We start from the raw sequence: 22139 nt of genomic DNA, 5'->3' as shown, positions 1-22139 counted from the left end.
AGAGAGAGAGAGAGTTTGGATGGGGATATTCTGTTTTTGCTGTGAGAATTTAATTTACCGTATTAAGTATATCATCAAATGTTTACTTCAGATCTGTACAGTGCTCCATTTAAGACAAATGCCTCATTAATTAGACACTCACTGCCAACACTCTGATTTACTAGATCAATAATAAGAAAGGGGCAAATATGTTCCTGTTCTAACCATACCTACCTTTATTGAATATGTGCCAGGGGTTTCTTTTGCCTTACTAGCACACAGTTAGCATCTGTCTGCTGTGAAAATGAAACACCCTAGAGAGCTTGAGGCCACTCAGGCTGAGATATGAAGGGGAAAAAAAAGAAAGCTTACCCAGCCATCAACACTCACACATGTGAATTTACAGAACAGGTAGAAGAGCTATTAATCTGAGCCCATTCCACAACATCTTGTGTGAGGGTTACACATTATTATTGTACACTTAACTGGATCACATGGCTTATTAACCTTGGCATTTGGCATTTTTGTTGAGAAGCTTTATGTTTAAAGAAATTATCAACTTAGTCTACATTTTGGCAAACATGAGCAAATGAAGAATTAGCACTACTCAGTCTCATCCTCCACCAAGTCTCATTTGCTTTCTGTATAGAGTATCTCTCACTTCCTTTTTCCTCAATCTCCTATGCCTTCTTTCCAATCTTATCCCTTTTCTTCTTCTCCATAATAAGCTGCGCCCCCCGGTGGTTGGGAGCTAAAAAAAAAAAAAAAAAAACACGAAAGAAAGAACGGAAAAGAAAAAAATAGAAGAAAAGAGAAGAAAAACCTTTCTCAGACAAGACTTTTAATCCTCCACAATTTTACTTTTGGGTTGAGTTCAACAAGCTTCCCGGAGCTCGACACAAGTAGTCACGATCATGAACCTAACCACGCTTCCCCCCTGCAGTCAATTTCCTATTGTTCTATTTAGAAGAGGGGAAAGATACAGATGAAATGAGAAATAGCTTGATCCTGGCTAGTTGCAAAACGACAGCAGTTTTTGAAGCTCTGAAGGAAGGGTAGCACGGACCACAGACGCGTGTGGCGCTGTCCATTCCTTGGTGCTGAATACTACACACCGGGTCATTTCCAGCCAGCTCAAGCCCTCAATATCAAAATAGGCTCAGCTACGGTAGACTGAATTCATTTCCGGGGGATAGGAGGTGGGGTGGGGTGCGAGGGGGTCATTTAGACTTTTGCTTTTTCTCTTTCCAGGAAAAAAACATTCTTCCACAAAGTGACACTGTGCATTTTATGGAAAAATAATGGCACAGCTTCAGTTCAACACCAAAGTGAAGACCTCTACTGAAGGAAGAAAAAAGGAAAGTTCAGAGTTAATAAACCTGCTTTTTCTCTTCCTGAGTTAACACAACAGGTTTTGGGTTCCTAGACCCCCTTGTTGATGGATAAATGAAATAATTTTCTGTTAAAAAATCATGTCACTAATCATTTTCAGATAAGCACAGTAAAAAAGGGGTGATGCTAGGCTTTGCAATATCTGGAATAGAATTCTAGAATTCTAGATATTGTTTTACTGAGTTGAGAAACAGAGGAGAGGAGGAAGTAAACTTGCTTTTTAAGGTGGTTTCAATGGTTAAAAAAATATTTTTAAAAGTATCGCTTTAACAATGTCTTCCAGACATGCTCATTTTCTTAGGCAATTTAAATCAGAATCTGGGCAATAGAAGCTTTTCTCCTTTCTGCTCTACCAGCCTCTGTCCAATTTCGGATTTAAGACTGCTGTTCTTCCTAACAAGTGCTGATGTCCAGAGGGCTATTATAAGAATCCACCCCTTGCCCTCCTCCCAACCCATGAGATAATTAAGTAAATATAAAGAAAACGGACAGAAGGGAGGGAAAGTGTGCTTAACTCCCAGCCTTTGGTTCTTAGTAGTTACATTTAAATGGGGGCACTTCTCTTTGAGAAGTGAAGGTGTTTCTCATAGCTACAGAATTTACAGTCAGTCAGGGAGCCGACTTAACTGATCCCAGCAAACGGTTCCTTCCTTTTCTTAATCCTTCGCTGCTTATTTTAGCCGCTTCTCCACCCCGCCGGGAATACCATCCAGATCTTAGTCCAGGTAGATCTGACGTCAAGAGATGGCTTTCGTCGATTTGACGTGTAAACACTCATTTCCATTCCGGCTAGGAAGGGCTGGGGCTCCACTCAGCTGGGAGACCAAAGAGCGCTCGCCACCGCCCAGCCTCTACTCGCGCGCCTCCTATCTCCTAGCAGAGCAACCCCGAGCGAGAAGTGGTCTAGAGTCCGAGGGTGAAAAGGGCGAGTCTTTCTGGCTTTTCTTCTTTCTTGCTTCTTGTCTTGCTTCTTTTCCTCGTCTCCTTCGACTTGTGTGAGAGCGAGTGTGTGAGCCATGGAGCGAAGAGCCTGGACTCTGCAGTGTACTGCTTTCGCTCTCTTTTGCGCTTGGTATGCATTGAACAGTGTAAAAGCTAAGAGGCAGTTTGTGAATGAATGGGCAGCGGAGATCCCCGGGGGACCGGAGGCAGCTTCAGCCATAGCCGAGGAGCTGGGCTATCACCTTTTGGGTCAGGTAAGAGTTTGCACTTTCCAGAAACTTTCTGGGGCCCAAGGGGACTGGCGGGACTGAAGCGCGATCTCCCAAGTGGGAGCCCCAAGTCGCACTCTCCTGAACCCATTGGCAAAGAGCCGGAGCTTCTGCAGCTCTCGCCCCTGGCGCTCTTGGAGAAAGAAGGCTTGCATTATTTATTGTTTGGGCTGGAAGCAGCCAGGCAGAACGAAGACGCTGCAGCTGGGTAGAGCCTATTCTTGCTGCCGTCCGCTTTGGCATTTAAATCCATTCCCGCGTGGTTTGGGAGACAAATCCCTCCACACTTGTTCACCAAACTTGAGATGCACGCGGGCTCTTACCGACCAAGCGCCCCCGGGAGAGGCTTACTGCTCTGCCCCCTGGGACTCAGCTGGTCTCTGCGTCAGGATCCGGCTGTTTCCTTTTTTTCAATATGGCAGCATCAGATCCAAGTCCTGATGCATGGGGTCAAGCAAGCTTGGTGATATCCGCCGGCAGCCTTTCAGGCACGCTCAGGGAGTTGGGAGAGCGCCTGCGGTAGAGACTCGAGACCTAGAGGCTGGGGGCCTGCGGAATAGCCTGGGGAGCCGGTGGGAGAAGAGGTAGGTGAAAGACAGGGGACCAACTCTCCGCGCCTCTACTGGGAGGTCCGAGTCTTCACTGGGAACTTGTAAAGTCCGAGCTTCACAACTTTGCTGGGTCAGTCTCCCTGAAGGGTCAAGCTGCCAAAATGACTGTGGGGAAAGGTTATCTTTTTTTCTTGTTCCTCAGCCAAATGCCTAATAGCTTCCCTGAGGATTTCAGCCTGTGATAAAAACTTGCCTGTCCAAGTGAAAGCTGGTTTAATAGATAGCTGGGGGGAAGGGTAGGGCGTAAAGCATTAAGAGAGTGACAGTTTAGGTGTGGGATTTCCGGGGAATCCCAGGGAGCATGATTTCTAATCTAAGCTTTCATTTTCTTTGGTTTAGAATCAAGCCCTCTCCCCTTGCCTTGGAAGTGTGCTTTCAAAGCGGGGGAGGAGGGAGTTGTAAAACATTTTGGCGCGTTTTTTTTTTTTTTTTTTTTTTTTTTTTTTTTTTTGTTTTTTTTTTTTTTTTCTGGAGGTGGTTTTAGAGAAGCCGCTGAAGTCACGGATGAGTAATCGTAATCGGTGTAGGCGTTGGCGAATCCATAGATCAAATCTCCTGGGGAATAAGACTGTCCTTGCCAGAGGCTTCATTCTCCAATTTTATGAGCTAAATTGTCTTTAAAATGCCCAGCAGAAAAGTCAATACGCAGATTGACTTCTCCATGTCCTAGTAGCAGACTAAGACTTTTTGCTTTTGCCCAGACTCTGTTCTAGGCTAGGCTCCATGTTAGGGGCTGAGGAATAATAGGAAAAGAAACTTTCAAAGAATCAAGAATCTAGAGGAGACCGTTTAGGAACACATAATTGGAACTGCATGTAACTGATGGAGAAGTTACACCTGGATTCTTAACATTTGTTGATGGAGGGATTGAAGATGGAAGGGAATTGGGGAGGAGTGAAAAATGCCCAGTGGAGGAAACATTTTTGAACAGAGTTTAGGAAGACTCAAAAGTTGCCAGGAGAACATGTTGAGATCGGAGAGGCACTCAAGGCATAGAAACCAGATTGTGGCAAACCAAGAAGATACAAATAAAGCAGCTTAGAAGAAACTGCAGGGAATTGTTGGCATCTAAAACAGAGTGCAAGCAGTAGCTGGAATTGTACTGGTAGCTACTGTGGACATTATGGAAATCTTGTGCATCCTGTGGGGGGTAGCTGGGGACTTAATCCTATATCCTCTGGGCAGTTAAAGAGCACTGGTAACTGTGTGGAAAGAGATTGAGTAAGAGTAAAAAAACAAAATCCCTTTTTTCTTTACTCACTGTTAGCTCCACACATACATCCTAACCTGGACCATTCATTATGGGAATTGCTTTCAAAATTATAAATCCCAAAACCAAACAACAACAAATCAGCATTCTTGGTAGGATCTCCAAAGAAAGGATGGAATAGTCACAAGAAGCTTTAAGAAATAGAGGGGGGAAGAAATCTACATTTACATATGATTTGCATATGCTATATTTTCTCTAGCCACTTCCAGATAAAATGGTATTACTAATAAACATTTTAAAAAAATAATTCTTTGTGAAAGACAGTGCTTTCTTGATTCTGTTTATTTCTCCCTTTGTTTACAGTAATTTAGCATCACTATCCTAAGCTCCTGAAGGCCTCAGGATAAAGCTAGAATTAAAGAGGTGACCAGAAGCAAAACCAGTTGATAGCAGAAAAAGAGCTAAGCATTGTTGATCTTTTTTTATGGCTACTCTTCCCTCTTCCCAACTCCATATATGGAAAGCCTTGAACTAGTGTAAAGTCAAATAGTCTCCACTAGTAGCTTATAACAATTATGGCTATAGATTCAATAGCTATATTTTACAACAACAACAAATCATTTTAGCTGGATGTAACACTGACCATATATAGTACTCAAAGGGTTTACCAGATTTCCACAAATTATTCTTCTCTGACAGGATAAATTTGATAAAATGGGTATTTTTTAAAAAAGAAATGTCTATCTACACAATATTGTCTCACACCAAAATAAGTGTAGTTCCTCTGAAATCTGTGAAAAAGGAGTATCACCAGTGCCCAAATATACCATGAGCTCAAGCGATAATATTGTGAGCTCCTCTCACTCAACACAATGACAAGAGAGGGAAGGCTTCTATCAGTGTTTTCCTCATAACGAAAAAAAAAAGTTAACTTCAAGCACAATGAATGAGCTTAATAAAAATTGCCTGTCTCTAAGTTACTTGGGTTACAAGCTAACCCATATGTACTTATTTTGGAAAGTGAATTTTTATTTTATTTTTCTTTCATAGATTGGATCACTTGAAAATCACTACTTATTCAAACATAAAAACCATCCCCGAAGGTCTCGAAGGAGTGCTTTTCATATTACTAAGAGATTATCTGATGATGATCGTGTAAGTGTTGTGCATTTGTCTTCAAACTGGTAACCTGACTTACCTGTTTTATGATTTCCGACAAGAGCAAAAAGCACTTTGCAAATATGAATATTTTTTATTGTGATCACAAATATTTATCTGTAGTGCTTCTTGTTGTTTCCATAGGGTTATGATTGCACATTATTAAAACTGGATTGGATAGACTGAGTTAAATAAAATTTATATACTATATATATTTGATATATTACTATATTAAATCGTATTTAATTTTAATTTATTTTAATTTATTTAATTTAATTAATATATATGTTTAAAACACTAACTCACAAATCTAGTCTAAGAGTATGAAAATGAATGGTGAAAATTAGATGGCAGCTCTAATAAAAATGTTTGCCAATACAATCAATTAACAACCTGTTATTATATGCCTATTATGTACCAAGCACTTTGATATCCAATGTGGGGATGCCAAAGAAATGTAATGCATGATCGTTGATTTTAATAACATTTCAGAATAACTGAAAACACATTCTGCCATGTCTTTGATTTCATTATATGGAGAACTAGTGTTTATGAGGGCACTTTAAATCCATGCCTTCATGAGCCAAATGTTTCCACAAGTATTGTATTGTTTCACTGAAAGCATTTGATTTCTTTTTATCCTGGTTTGTATATATATTCAGTGATTAGGCAAGAGCAGGAAATGTCTAGAATGAGTCTAGGTAAATAGTGTGAGGATGATTTGAATGTATACCTAATGTACCTAATGATTTTTGAAGTCTGTTTTCAAGGTCAGCAAACATATCAATAGAAATGTTGACTATATCAGGAGCATCGAAATTTGCATACAGTGTTGCATTTTCTCAAGAATGTGCCATACTGGTAGAAATGTAACCTGGCTGGCCTGTTTTCTGTTATTATGATATCTGTTGTCTAGGACACTCTAGAGAATTACGGAAGCTTTGTGAGAGATAGAATACATCCTTTCAACTTGCTAGAAAGAAAATATAAGTACAGAAAGGTGATAGAACTGTTGAAAGTACATGGATTTTATAAACCCTGTGAAATAATTTGCTATTTTATTTGTTTTGAAACTGATAGAATTTTAAAAGGAAGAATAAAAAGACAAATTATGAGGGTAAGAAATGACTGGGCCTGGGTTACCAGCAACCACACCTGGGCAAAGAATGCTGTATGAGTACATTGTATAGCGACCCACAGCTCCTATGCACCTAAGGCTAGCCTTTACTAAGGTTAATGGCTAGATGTGTGAGACCAATTCAAAGGCTCAACATTACTTGAAAAGGTTCTTGTCCAGTGAAGTCTTCCTTTTGCCATCCCAGAGCAGATGACTCATTGTATGGGCTCTGTAAAGTAGGACAACTTCCAAGACTCTGGCTAAGCTTAGTCCTTGAGCATAGCAAGAAAGAGATTTCCCTGTCTGCCTAAATGCATGCCTGACATTAATGCACAAGAAGTCAAACTAACTCCCTTCTCATATTCACAGAAGAAAATTGGACAGAGTGGAGCATACCTGTTATTATTACTGCAAATGTCTCACTAAAGTGAACAGATACCCCAGTTCTATTCTTTAGATATTGTTTAATAGTTGTTTTGGAGGGGAATATCTCAGGAATAATGAAGAAAAGCTAAGAATTTAGTCTGCAATATAACTTCATAAAAAAGGGAGTGTATATAATATTATGAAAAATTATCCACAGAATAAATTTATTTTAGGAAAAATCCTAGAACCCATAAAAGCCAGTAGTGGAAAGTTGGACTAGATGATCTTTAATGCTCTTCCCATATCAAAAAGATTATTTATAATTAAGTACATGATACCTATTATGTAAATAATAGAAAGACACCACCAATTTCTTCTATTCCATTTGTGCTGTTCTTATAGAGATTAATATGGGATTTGGAGTTAATGACATTAATCATAACACTGTTTCCAACAATTGGATGTTTATCTGATCAGATGGCAGAGTACCTCTTCTTATATTCCATTTTTTAAAAATTGCTTTTGATTTTCATTTTATTGCCTTCTTTTTGATGGAGGATAATATTCTTTCAAATTAGCCCTCTGTAATGCAGCAATAGGCTATCGTTACAAGTCTTTTAATGAAATCTCCAACTGTAAGTGACTCTCTTCATCAAAGACTAGTACTTGTTCCCTAGCAGCCAGCTTCCAAAGACCAACTCAGATGACAGGCAGTATATTCCAAGCATTGAAGTATTTTAAACCAAAACAATTAAGCTTGAACATACAGACTCTTTAAAAATAAATCACAGTGACTAATTTCTAGCTTTCAAGTACCTCCCAATATTTATTATAGGTTTGCAGTAGATTTTTCTAATTACAAATTCAGGACAGTCTTAGTGGATAGTTTTATTCTTTAGCTGCAAATTATGGTTTAGTTTTTATTTTTGATTCTGACTCGTGTCAGATTGTTCTCACATTAAAAACATCCCACCAGACACTGGACTATCATCACGTGTATGACAGAGAGAATGTTTTGGGTAGGAAACAGTCATGTTGCCCAGCGAAATAAGAGCATGGTATTACTTCATAATGAATATAACCATAAGGCAGTCCCTCTCCCTCAGGGTCTCAAGTATAACAGGATTATGCCATAAATGTGGGAAAGGTAATTTTTGTATTGTCAAATCTCTATGCATAATACATGAGACTAAATTAATGGTAAGTGTGCATGGTCAGTAGTACTCATTCATCACTCTGGATCTGTTTCTCATATTAAATACTCTTAAGCAGGAGGCAGAAGCACAGGGGAGCCAGAGTATCAGATTTGCAAAGACAAAGCACCTTTCTTGTCATGCATAACATTTGCAACTTCTACCTTTTGCATGTAAAGAAAAGAGAAATTAAGCTGTAAGAGCACCTTAACAGCAGTCGCTGGAATCTCTTAGCCTGTTGACTCATTCCATGAAAATGGACAAATTTTCAGCTACAAAACTCTGAGACCTCAATAAAAAATGGGTATTATGGTCCATTTGCTGATGAAAGCAGTCTGAACTTTTACTTCCACTGGAATCACAGCGTAAATAATTTGAGGGAATCATCACTTCACTGACTCCTTCTGACTCCACTGACTCCACTTCACTGACCTCCCCCTAAAGGTACAGTTTACTGTAATAGAGGAAATGTTCATCTCCTACTGCCCAGTGGGCAATCCCGTCTTCTCACTGAGCTGCCAGTGTTATCTGTAGTCAAATGAAAACATTTTAGAGCTGCCTCACCTCTGATGAGGAGGGTACTGTAACTAGTTAAAGGGAAGATGGTTACACAAAGGTGGGTATCTGAGTGCTGATTTTCTTGCTATGAATATTTATTTTACCTCCTTGTAGGTGTTATGGGCTGAACAACAATATGAAAAAGAGAGAACTAAGCGTTCAGTTCTAAGAGACTCAGCACTAAATCTCTTCAATGATCCAATGTGGAATCAGCAGTGGTACTTGGTAAGTACTTCCAAAAAGACTGTATAGGACCTGGGATACTTATTTTATTAAATCTGCACAATAGATTTTTTTAATGATGGAGAATTCATCAGAAGGCTATATTACCTGGAAATTAGGGCTGATGGGAACTTCCATCATCTGGATCTCCTGTTTTACTAGGTGAAAGTGTCTGAAACACAGATATTTAGCTGCTATGAAAGCTATGATCTTTGAAAGCTGCTATGAAAGAGAAGAAAGGTTGCTACTTTCTTCTCTTAAGCTTATCTGGAGTAAATGCAGAATTGTGTCTTGCAAGTTAAGGGTTCAAAAACAGTAATCGTGGCAAAAATCACATTTGGTCAAAGTTACTCTTGAGAACCTTTAAATCATCCAAAAGGTAGAGTGAACATGATTCATTATATATGGTCCTGAGTGGCAATTCTTACATGCTAACAAGTGAGAATTTCTGAGCTAAGCTAAAGGAAAGAATACAAGGAGACAAAAGACATCTACATGCAGATGTATAGACTTATAAACTGTTTTGCTTTTAAGATGCCAAATCTTCATTGGTATGTGAGTGTTGAGTAGAGAAATTTTAAGTGTTCTTTCTTACCTACAGAATATTCTCCCTTCTGTTTTAATATTAAGACTCTATGGCAGTCATACATATTGATAGAAGTGTTCTTTTGTTGAGTATTATAAAATATAAGTTTTCATGACAACCATAAGCTAAGGTTACACATCCTTTTTGCATAAAAGTTGGGAGAAGGGATCAATTCTTCTTGACATTCTCTTAACCTAGGTAGTACTTGCTCATTGCACTGAAAGAAACTCATTAACATTTGTGTATTGACTATGCCAAATACTATCCTAAGTGTTTGACATGAATTAACTCCTTTAATTCTCACATTATATTGTAGATACGATGCTTATACCCATTTAGCAGATGAAGAAACAGAGACAAGGGCAAGTTGAGTAACTTGCCAAAATCATATGGTTACCAGTGGTGGGGCCATAATTCATGGCTCCAGAGGCCATACTCTTAACGACCACACCGTATGATTGTTCTTGCAATTGACACAGAGGTCTTCTTCTCTGGCTTTGTCCAAAAATCTATCTGTAGTTCCAACCTCCTGTGATTCAGCTTTGTATTGGCCTCATAAGAGTTTTCCCCTACTTCTTTCTGAGGAGCATCAGCCAGGGCACAATTCATTCAGACATTTTTTGACTGTTATTATTTATAAATTTTTTACTGTCCCCTTCACCAGAAACCTGGTACTTTTCTAAAACATCTCCCTTATATGCTTTCCCAAGCTCATATCTCTATTCCCTTGCTGTCCAGCTGTTCTCCCTTATAGTCCCATACACTGTAACGATCAGAAAATTTATCTGAAAAAAGAAAACTCCACATCTCCTCTCATAGATACTCACCCTCTAACTCACTCATACTTGGAAAGAGGCAATTAAATTGCAAGTCCTGGTGAGACAGCAGCCTCCTGGGCATTCCAGGTTCTGCTTTTTCTTTCCGAAAAGTTATTAAAACATCCGTGAATAACTGTCAACCAAACAATGTAAAGTAGGTTCAGTGTGGCAAGGGAAGCTCAGGATTTGGGGAGAGATGGAAATATGGGACATCACATAAAACTTTGGTAGATAAAAAACCTGAGCATATCATTATAAATGAATGAAACTTAGGGATCAACTTCTTAGAAGCCATGTAGCTCAGTGAGAAGGGGCACAGGGTGATTCATCCTTTTGAATGATTTTTCCATTAGAACAATTGGGAAAAGAACAGCACTCTGATGATTCACTTTGCCCTACCATCAACTTTATTTTTTTATTTCACCTAATTGCATTCTTTCTAAAAGTAGAGTGACCCTAGGAAAAAGAAAGATGGGTCTTCGGACTAGAGCTTCAGTTTTCATTTTGCAGTAAGCAAATCATGATTTTACCAATTCTTTGTTTTTCTTTACCAGCAAGATACTAGGATGACTGCAGCCCTGCCCAAGCTGGATCTCCATGTAATACCTGTTTGGCAAAAAGGCATCACAGGCAAAGGAGTTGTTATCACAGTACTGGATGATGGTTTGGAGTGGAATCACACAGACATCTATGCCAATTATGTGAGTCTGGGCCCTCCCATGACTGCAACTTAGGGAGCTGTCTACACAGACACATAGTTAAGGCTTTCCTTTCCTCAAGTGGAAGACTTCTCGGATACTGGCCCTAGGAATTATGGGCCAAGGTTTTGCTATTTCCCTCACCCTCCTGCCAGTACATATGAACTTTTTTTTGTATGAGTAGGCACTTAAAGAATTCAGTGGAGCCAAGGATTGTACAAAAGCTTGTGTGCTGGGGAAGGGGAAGGCACCTATACAAATTAAATTATTAAAAGCCATTCAGACTCTATATCACTCAGTATCTAGGGCATTAAAGCAATCAAAGAAAGAATAATGCCTTAGATCATTTTTCACAGTCTTCTTCCTCACTCACATCCTTTATAGGCGAATATCTCTAACATTGTACAATTATGTGAATGTGATTCCTTCCATGCAAATTCAAATAATGCAAAAATGGCTCTCAGAGAAGAGAAAAGTTTATCTCAAATGGAAAATAAGTAAATGAAAACTATTTACTTAATTGTTAAGTTCTAAGTGATATCTTAGGTCTTTAGATCAGTGTTTCATCTTTAAAATTGTCCCATGTGTTTCTCTCACCCTTTCCATTCATTCAAAATTCTCCAGCTAAAGAGCAAAGGAAAATTAAAGGAAAAGAAAGGAAGAAAAAGATTAGTAGAAAGTAGGAATTATTAAAAGATATGGAAAGTGTAGAGAAGAGGCTATAGTGGTAGTAGAATTCCTCTATGGGAGATGTTTAAGTGTAGCAATCTGATTGGAAAAGGAGGTGGGACCTAGAAGCATGCCTTAAATTTCAAGCACACTTTATTTAAGTTAGATGCTTAGTGTAATTGGGAAGGCTGAAGAGATCACTGTGGACCTGAGCTCCACCCCACGGTCACCTATTTGTACCTGTAATCATAAGAAAGATGAGTATCCAAGTGTTGCTAATTAGCTCTATAGCTTAGTTGTCATTCAACTTCTCTGGGTCTCAGTGTTCTCACTTAAAAAATGAGGCAGTTGAAATAAGTTAACTCTGATTCCTTCCGGTTGTAATATACTATGAGCTTAATGAGCTACAGGTTTGGTGACATTCAGTGCTTATTGTATGCTTGCTCACTCTTCTGTGTATATCATCTCTGCCTAGTTTATGGGTATAATGAATGATCAGAAACTGGGTCAGAAATTCTGAAATGCAGACTTTTGAGCTATCAGCCAGGATGGAAGGGGTAGGGGTAGAAGGCTTGGGCGGTGTTAACTTTTTTTAATGATGCTACAGGATTATTTTTTATTCTTTTTAGGATCCAGAGGCTAGTTATGATTTTAACGATAATGACCATGATCCATTTCCCCGTTATGATCCCACAAATGAGAACAAGTGAGTAAACGTGGATGGGGGGGTGGTAGGAGGGGGAAAGTACTTTAAAATGCTTTTATCTCATTTGAGAAAATTATACAATAAATATGAACCATATTTCAGCTCTCAGAAAAGTTTTCATGCATACCAATCCATATCATAATATTTTGTTCCTCTTAAAACAGAAACCAATGCTTCTATTTTTATATTTCTTTTGGCTTACAGGACCATAGTTCAATTAAACTTTCTTCTTATGTTGCAAAATGCTCCCCTCAATGGGGCGCCTGGGTGGCGCAGTCGGTTAAGCATCCGACTTCAGCCAGGTCACGATCTCGCGGTCCGTGAGTTCGAGCCCCGCATCAGGCTCTGGGCTGATGGCTCGGAGCCTGGAGCCTGTTTCCGATTCTGTGTCTCCCTCTCTCTCTGCCCCTCCCCCGTTCATGCTCTGTCTCTCTCTGTCCCAAAAATAAATAAAAAACGTTGAAAAAAAATTAAAAAAAAAATGCTCCCCTCAAATGGCACTGAATAGTTATGGCTTTAGAAAGAATGTTTGGGTCATAAAGAGTAAAATCCTCCAGCCCACCCTCCCTAACCCCATCAATGAATGCTTTACTATTTGCAACATGTTTGATGTTAGTTGTGAAAATAAAAATAGAAGACAAAGATAACAATTCCCCATGACTTCTTTTAGTGGCCACAGCCATGCTCGTCAGTTCCCTCAGAAAAGCATATCAGACAACAAAAGCCAGATATCAGACAACAGAAATACACTCTGAGGCCTGGCTCTCAAATCCAACACGTTTTCTGGGGCATTGGACTAGTCAGTAACCTTTCCCAGAGTTTCTGCTGCAGATTCTAAAGCTAAAGGGAAGAGAAAGACAATTACCTTCTGACTCCTAAAATAATTCTCTGTAGCAGTCACAATGTGATAAGGGAGTCCAAGAGCCAGACCTGCCAAAGCAAGAGGCCAGATAAAACCCAGAGCCAGGAGACTTTCTAACCTTCTTTCCTAGCTGCAAAGAAACTACACCCTCTAGCCACGTGGCCTCAAATGTCCATGCCCATGTGAGAACTCATCTTTGCACATGTTATCTTCATAACTTCAGGAAAACTTTCACACTTTCTTCTTCATTTGCTCCACAGAGAAGAGACTTGCACCAAAATAGATCAAAGCCAAGGCAAAATCAGGGCTTGTTGCTACAAATGGGATGGAAAGATGCTACATAAAGTGGTTCTTTTTTCTCTCTGTATGGCTTTCTTTCTCTCGGACTATTACCCAACTTGGGTCAATTGAGCTCTCTCTCACTTGCTCTCTTTCTCCCTCTTTCCCTCTTCCTTTAGCTCTTATTCTCACTCAGAATTCCTATGTGGCTGGTGCAGTAATGTTGATCTAAAGTTTTTCTTTGGATGATCCCCTTTCCAGAAGTTCAACAAACACCAGGAAGAGAGCTGAGGCTCATGGACTTGGCCTCAACTTCTGGGTGTATATTTCCTCCTTGAAGAAAAGGGGAAACTTGGGGAAGGTTCCAAGATATTGCTTCTTTCAGTACCATTTACTTCCAGAGTTTATTTCTTAAAGATGCTAACTGCAAATAATGCTGAAAAGTTAAAATATTCCCATATCAATACAACAGGAACCACAATGGGTGCCCTCGGAAGAAAGTGAGATATCTCAGGAATTTATGGCAGGGACCCCAGACAAACTCGGAGCTATATTTCTGAGCCAGGACAGTACAGGGCCAGGAGAAATATGTGATCTTTTGGAGCATGATCTTGTAATATTAGCCTGGCTGGTGGTCATTGCTTTGCCAATTATCAGTATAGAAAGTGACCTTTAGGAAATCACTTACCTCTCTCTGCCTCTATTTTGCACTTTTATCTCCCCAAATGGGTGATAATGCACTTGCTCTCCACTCTCCTGAAAGGAACTTCCTGAGGAAATGAACAATAGCTTCTTGGAAGAAAGGGGCACCCTTCTTAGAATGAAGTAAAAATGACAACTCTCCTTCCACCCCCTTGGTCAAGACCAAAAGAGAAATCTTCTCTCAGCCATATGGGTGCAGCTGAGGAGACTGTTAGCTGGAAGTGTCAGCCTTCTTCCTAGGCAGCATATTCTAGGTCTGGCCCCATGATCCAATATGGATGATAAATTGTGTAGTGGCTGCATGATAGCTGAATACTTGGTGAAATGATATTCTCTAGAGTTTCTCTACTCATGAGAAGAGGGACTCAGATTGCCCTTTCCCCTCCCCTACAAAGGAGGAGTCTCATATCCAGCATTTATAATAGCCACATTTCCCCTAATTCATGGAGGTCCAAAGCCTTCAAAGAAGTTGCCCATATGATGGTAATTATTTTATGCCTAAAAACCCGTGAGTTTCTAGAGCATAGCCTGCCATGGACCTCCCACACAGCATAGAGTTAGTGTGACATAGCCAAACAGTTAAGAGCATAGGCTTTGCAGCTGGTTTAGATTAAATATTAGATCTGCCACTTAGTAGTTGGATGGCTTTGAACAAATTACTTAACTTCTTTTGTGCCTCAGTTTTATCATCTATTAAAAAGGGATAATAATAGTATCTACTTTGTTGGGTTATTATGGTGTTTAAATGGGTTTATATAGGTAATTGGCTTGTATAATATCTGGTACATAGAAAAAGTTGTGTTTGTTTTGATGATGATGATGATCAAGTTTTCTCATTTAGCAACTAAGACCTCCTTCCAGTAAGAAATCAACATGACAAGAATAATATCCAAGAGGAGCAGAAGCAGAGACAAGTCAATTTTCTGAGCCAATTCAGGATCTGCTCTTTGAAAATGACACAATAAGTAACTATCTCTCAGGGTCCTCTTGACTATCAACCAAAAAGGTAGCATCCCTATCATTTATCAAGAGGTATAATAAAAAATAGAGTTACCCTTCTAGCATGTTGTCAGAAATAAATCCCTTAGGTTTAGAAAATGAATGGCTCCATTTTGCCTTGGACTTTATAGCATTTAGAGACCTATTATCTCCCAATTCCAAGGGCATTATCTCTCTAAACTATCTGTGTTGCTGCTCTTCTTTATTACTATGTAAATGAGATTAATAGAAGCTGCATTTGAATTCTCCTCTGCAAATCAAAAGAGGAATCACTAAATAATAAAATCCCCAAAGTACAGGTAACTCTTACTATTAAGCTGCCATGAATCTATATTCAGAATTTCAATACCAATTACAGATTATTTTTCTAGTTAAATAACATGTGTGACAAGGATGTTTTAACCAGTATAATATTAGTCTTTAAACTATCTTGTGGAATAATTTTTTAAAAATCAATTTGTTTAAACGCCAGTTACTACCATTGTTCTAAGATAATAAAGGGTTCTTTTATCTCAGAGCCTAATTTAAGGAAAGAAAAAAAGCTGCAGGTCTACAAAGAATGACATAGTACCACTTTGATAAAGCCTTCCCTTTTTCTAAAAGTGTGGAGGTGGGAAGTGAGGGCAAGAGGAGGGAAAAACATCTACCCTTTTTGTACCATGATCCTACTGGACCTTTCAAGAAAATAATGTTCAGTACACAAGGAGAGAGAAATAATAGGTGGTGTCACAGTGTATCATTTTTAGGACAGAGGTGCTGTGCTGGGAATGTTTGCCAACAATTGGATTCTATTGGCTCAGGCGAGAGACTTTGCTATCCTGGCCTTATTCCCATTCTGTGTAAATGGAAACACAGGTGGTGGACTTCTAGGAACACACTTGTCAGAAGGTGACAACTCAGTTTCTCCTCCTACAAAAGCAAAGAGGGTTAATCCATCAAAGCATAAGCTTCCTTTTATATGTTCAGTGTGCACACATTTCTCAGAGCATGGGTGGTTGGTCAGGACACTTTCAGTTGCAAGTGAGAGAATCTTAACTCAAAGATTAAGTAAAATGGGCATTTAAAAAAAAAATTACTCAAGGGATGGTCTAGCTTCAGGCATTCCAAGATCTGGGAGCTCAAATAATATGCTATCAGGACTTCAATCACTGTCTCCATCTCTTAGTCTCTTGCCTCCAATTAGATTCATTCTCAAAAAGTAAAAGAAATCTTGCCTGGCGGCAAGCTCCACATGGCTCACATGGAACTTAAAGCTGAAGAATTTAGAGAAAGACTAGAATTCTCTTCCCTGGAATGTGCAACAATCCTTGAAAGCTGTCTGGGAAGAGGAGCCTCATGAGAGAATCAAAAGGAGTGAGGGAGAGCTCCTTCCCAAAAAGGACAAAATGCTAGAAAAAAAAAATGTAGCAGATATCTGCTACATTAGGAAAGACCTTGAATTAAAGACAACTACAGGGGCACCAGGGTGGCTCAGTCGGTTAAGTGTGGGACTTTGGCTCAGGTCATGATCTCACGGTTTGTGAGTCTGAGCCCCAAGTTGGGCTCTGTGCTGACAGCTCAGAGCCTAGAGCTTGCTTTATATTCAGTGTCTCCCTCTCGTCTCCCTCTCTCTGCACCTTCCCACCTCACATTCTGTCTCTCTCTGTCTCAAAAATAAATAAAAGTTAAAAAAAAAGATAATTATATTGTTCTGACTTAGGATTCCTATCCAGTATTAACATGAAGAAGCAGAAATATCATTTAGTAAAAGGAGACCAAGAAATGAACTTTGGTACTTTAGAATAAAAGATACATGAAAGATAATTATTTTGGATAGTCAATTTCAAATTTTTATATTCCATGCTGAGCAAAATAGATGTCTACTATAATAGTGTCTAAAAGTAGCTGGTTGACAGAGTTGCTCAGAGCTAACTCTTCCCCTCTTTTCTGTTAGCTCCTCCAAAGTATCAACAGCCTTTACACTGCTTCCAAAATGCAGTAACGTCGTGAAATAAATTCACATTAAAGTTCTCTTGATTTATTGACCCTCCTGAGGTTAGGGTCATGGTGGGAAAGGACGATTATTATCCCCACATTTTCAGAATTGATGTTTTAATGCTAGAATCTGCTCTGTTTTAGAGATTGACATTTCCCTCCAAGTACTCTGAAATCATAAATTACCCTCTTTGCCTGATTACAAAACCAGTCTTCTTCAGGCTTCCAGCCCCAATCAGAGTTACAGGAGAACCCTGGTTTCCCAATTAGCCTGAAGTGTCCTATTAAAATCTCAAACTCCTCTTGGTACCAGAAAACCCTCAGTTGCTTTAGTTTGGTAGTATATGGTTAGAGGAAGGGAAGAGGGCTTAAGAGGAGAATTCTGTTCTACTTACCCTACTAGGACTGGTCAGAATAACCTAATCCAAGGAGGTCACTAGAGATGGAGTGAGGAGCTACTTCACCAAAAAGTATGGAATAGAAACCATGATTTCTAAAAGTGTCAGAATTGCTCACGATAGTATCCATAGCTAACACTTCCTGAATTCTTACATTATACCAGCCACTATTCTAAGTGCTATACATGCAATATCTCACATGTTTGCAACAATACTCTTGAGAACAAATGACTTACCTAAGGTCACACCACTAGTCACTGGTAGAAGCTGGAATTTGAATCACATACTTCAGTACCCTTTCATCTGATACCTGCACTTCAACAAATACTGATGGGAAGGAGACCAGCAACAAAGGTTGACAAAAAAGTTAATATGACCATGTACCATGGATTCGTGTGCAAACAACAGTTTGCCCTCACTTATGTTTTATAATATCTATTTTTTAATCTTCAGACATGGGACCAGATGTGCAGGAGAAATTGCCATGCAAGCAAATAATCACAAGTGTGGGGTCGGAGTTGCATACAATTCCAAAGTCGGAGGTAAAGCAGAGGGTTGCTCCTGCAGTTCTGCACTTCAATTTGACTCTTGCATCACTTGGTGTAAATGAGGTGGGAAGGGGGGCTTTCAACAACCAGAAGAAGAAATGAATTCCATGTAGAATGTGCTGCAGGATTTGCAAACAAATCAATGGATCTGGATTCCTAAAAAATGATAGCCGAATACAGCCTGTACATCTTTGTGGGGAGAAAAATGGAAATGTTGAAAAGCTTTTGAACCAAATCTAATTTTCTCTGTGTGCTAATTTACAAGAGTTTGTTATTGAGTACTTGCTAAGGGAACAGAAAGAGGAGGTAAATTTAGGAAAAGACTTTCCCTGCCTCTCAATTCTGTAGTTCTTCATTTCAGAGCAAATAACAGTCTTAAAAAAATAAATGAATACGTGCTTGTTATATGAAGAAGCCAAAGGTTATCTTTGACAGCACGGATTTAGAGTCCCTAGCTGTTTCAGTCAGTGCCTCTATTGGGAAATATACAGTAAGTTCCATCGGGGCAGTTTAATAAAGGAATTATTTGTAAGACTTAAAGGAAGCCATTATTATATTATACACTTAATATACAATAATATATTGTATATTATAATATACATTATATTGTATATATTATAATATACAATATAACTAATAGGAATTAAAATAAAAACTTGAAAAAAAAGAGATAAGGGAAGCCAACAAGGGCTAATAAATGAGAGCAGATGTGATGACCTTTGGGCCTAAAGGAGCATGGGAAAGGAGAGGTCAGTGGCAACTGTAGAGAGAAAGTTGTGGCCATAGGAGAGAACCACTGTACAGGAGCTGTAGCCCTGAGTTACAACAGAGCTTCTTCTAGGCAAGGAGTGTCCCAGGGAATGAGTCACCCATTCTCCTCCCACCCCCCATTCTCCTGCCTGTTGGTTGAACCCAGTGAGAAGGCAAGAGAACTCATTGGTGAGATCCATATCCCTGTGAAGAAGGGTGGACAGTAGACCTACACTGGCTCACATTCTCTCTCCTCTTCTCACTGTCCTTACCTTGGTCTTTCACAGGCTACAAACTTTGAGTTTAGTTTGTTTTCTAAAACTGCTATAAAAAAAAAGATCAACTGTAGAACATGCCAATGATAGTAAAACTGCTTTAAACTCAACCTAAGGATGTCTTGAATTTGATTATGATTTCCTGTTTAGAAATCAAATAAATACACATCCTGGCATGGATAATGAATCACTAATACAAAATACTATTAAACTCTGCATCATTCCTGATTTCTTTGATACTAGCATAGTCAAAATGCCGTGGGATTTTTTTTTCCTTTTTAAGTGCCATGTTAATTTAAAGAAAATGAAGACAGGGGCACAAATTAGGTAATCACTTAGAGAAAGAATTCATTTTTTAAGATGATGTACTATCTAGCTATAGTTTGTGAGAGAATTTTCTGATCCCTTCATTTTATTGAGGAGTAATCAGAAACAAGTTTCTCAAGGTAACAGCTATTTGTGGCAGTGTGGAACCAAAACACGACTTCCGATTGCAAGTCTACTGAGATTTTTTTTCATTATTCCACCCTTTGGTGATCTAGTCCCAAATGCATTTTTTAATAATACTTTTCATTTATTAGGGACTTACTGTATGTCCATCACTGATCCTATAATACATTGTAGGTTGTGTATTCTGTTAGTTAACAGGTTGATTTTAGGTGCCAAATTTCTGGGATTCAGGTCTCAGCTCCCCAATATCAAGTTGTATGATCCTGAGCAAGCCATTGTGCCTCTCTTACAGTCCACCTATAAAATTGGGAAAATTATAGCATCTACCTTAAATGGTTGTCAAAAGGATAGAAGAGAGTCCATATGTTCAAGGCCTGTAGAATGTTAGCTGCGTATAGTACATCCTCAATGCATGTAAGCTGCTATCTGTTATCATTCCCATTTTAAAACTGAAAAAAAAAACAAACTGAGGCACAAGAGGTTGAGTGGCTTGCACAAGATCACAAAGCTAGTAAGTACAGCTGGGATTTTTCTTTTTCCAAAATAAATTTTCAAATAACTTTGTTTTAATCAATGTGACTTTAGCTAATTATGTTAATTACATATTCTTTTACCTATGCTCCATAGTGAATAATAGGGTACAAATCTAAGGCTGTGCAGTTAACTACATTATCAGCCTGAAGCCAGGAATAACCAGGTATCTGCTCATATTTGTCTCAATTGCTTTTGCCTTCCTGGCTCTTGAATACATGAGTCTGATAATGCATGACAGCCTGTTAGAAAGCACAAAGAACTACCATGTCTGCCTTCTCCTGATGAAAAATGATTCCCCCTTAGGAGTAAAATCCATGGCAATGATTTCATCCTTGAGATTATTTAGAAGAAAAGGAAGCATGTTCCTTGAGAATATTTCTTAGCAAACGTATAAAAGAATGGCCTCTGGGTTATTTTTAATCAGTGCTTAGAAACAAGAGTTCTTTCCCTATTTGTTAGTTTCCTATTGTGGGTAGATCTTTTCAAGCTGCACAGTGTTCCATACAAAATCCTTCATACAGCACAGGATGGGCAACAGTTATTTGTGGTATAGTCATGAACAGACATGTCAAGGTAGGGCTGTTTGTTGGCTCCTTCTGAAAGCTATCCTGTCATTTTCAGGTTATTGAAGTAGTGAAGGGAGGGGAGGTATTTTGTAATCAATAACAATCATGGCCACTGCTTAGTGCATATAGTTATTTCCAAAGGGAAGATAACAAAGTTTATGGACGCTGTGACTTGTATCTTCCTTCTGTGCTCATAGTAGCCTGGTCATGGGCACCTGAGACATGCAGTGGTTACCTTCTTTTTAACTCTTTTGCAAGTCTTTTATAAAATGAATATTAAGGCCACTATGCCATTCTACATGTTCATGCTGACATCCACTTATGTGTTTTTTGTTTGACTTTCTGTTTAGGCATAAGAATGCTGGATGGCATTGTGACTGACGCTATTGAAGCCAGTTCAATTGGATTCAATCCCGGACATGTGGATATTTACAGTGCCAGTTGGGGCCCTAATGATGATGGGAAAACTGTGGAAGGGCCTGGCCGACTAGCCCAGAAGGCTTTTGAATTTGGTGTTAAGCAGGTGAGATACTTAATATAGATCTACCTGAAATGAAACCTGGCCACTTGGATATGAAGGAAAGGGAAGAACACTTAGATTATATCAAAAGAAATGGCTTTGAATTTCTTATTGTTGCTTATAATTTGAAATGCATTTAGAGAGCCAAATCATTCTTCAGAGGGATGGAACTTAAGGGTTAGGGAAGTTTTCCCTAATTGGGTCTGACATTCAATAGAGATTCATTACTCTTAGAGTATTTACTTAGAAAATACTATGGATATGTCCTTTCTCATTTTTCTGCTGCTTTTAGATTTTTACACTAGGTAAACTACTACCCAGACTTCTTTCAAATCTCTAGGGACATATCCTTAAATATAGCTACATGCTACTTCCTCTTTTGTATGTGCCTGGTACATACTTGTGCCTTGATTGTGTTGCTCCATTTACCGCATTCTTACCAGGATTCTAAGGCCTTGTTCTGCACAGGATAAAACAAAAGTAGAAACTTTGGAGAGCACAAATTGAGAAGTCATAGAAAGAGTAGCCTTGACGAGTTTCATTCAACTGAAGAGTCCCTTTTAATGCAGCTGCAAAACAGATCTGAATAATGTCTGATTTTGTCATTCTATCAGTCAGCCAGAAGATTTAAGCAGAAAGAGAGGAAGTTCAAAGATTCAAACGCAGCAACATAAGCCAAGGAAAGAGTGAGAGAATACAAGCGAGTGCTAAAGGCCAGATTGTGAATTCTTACAATAAGGAAAAGAAAGAAAGAAAGAAAGAAAGAAAGAAAGAAAGAAAGAAAGAAA

At 38.9% G+C, this 22139-nt stretch overlaps 1 protein-coding gene across 1 annotated transcript in view; it reads left to right on the top strand.

Annotated features, from left to right (window-relative positions):
• The first annotated feature begins 2387 nt into the window (after nt 1-2387).
• Nucleotides 2388-22139, top strand: part of PCSK1 (proprotein convertase subtilisin/kexin type 1) — a 41212-nt gene continuing 21460 nt past the window's right edge. Inside the window, exons 1-7 of the mRNA XM_049647635.1 lie at nt 2388-2567; nt 5454-5558; nt 8910-9020; nt 10976-11122; nt 12418-12494; nt 18162-18250; nt 21182-21354. Of these exons, the coding sequence (XP_049503592.1) occupies nt 2388-2567; nt 5454-5558; nt 8910-9020; nt 10976-11122; nt 12418-12494; nt 18162-18250; nt 21182-21354 (882 nt within the window). The remainder of the gene's footprint in view (nt 2568-5453; nt 5559-8909; nt 9021-10975; nt 11123-12417; nt 12495-18161; nt 18251-21181; nt 21355-22139) is intronic.

Source organism: Panthera uncia (assembly GCF_023721935.1).
Source record: "Panthera uncia isolate 11264 chromosome A1 unlocalized genomic scaffold, Puncia_PCG_1.0 HiC_scaffold_17, whole genome shotgun sequence".
NCBI lineage: Eukaryota > Metazoa > Chordata > Mammalia > Carnivora > Felidae > Panthera > Panthera uncia.
This window is presented reverse-complemented; position numbering and strand designations above follow the sequence as displayed.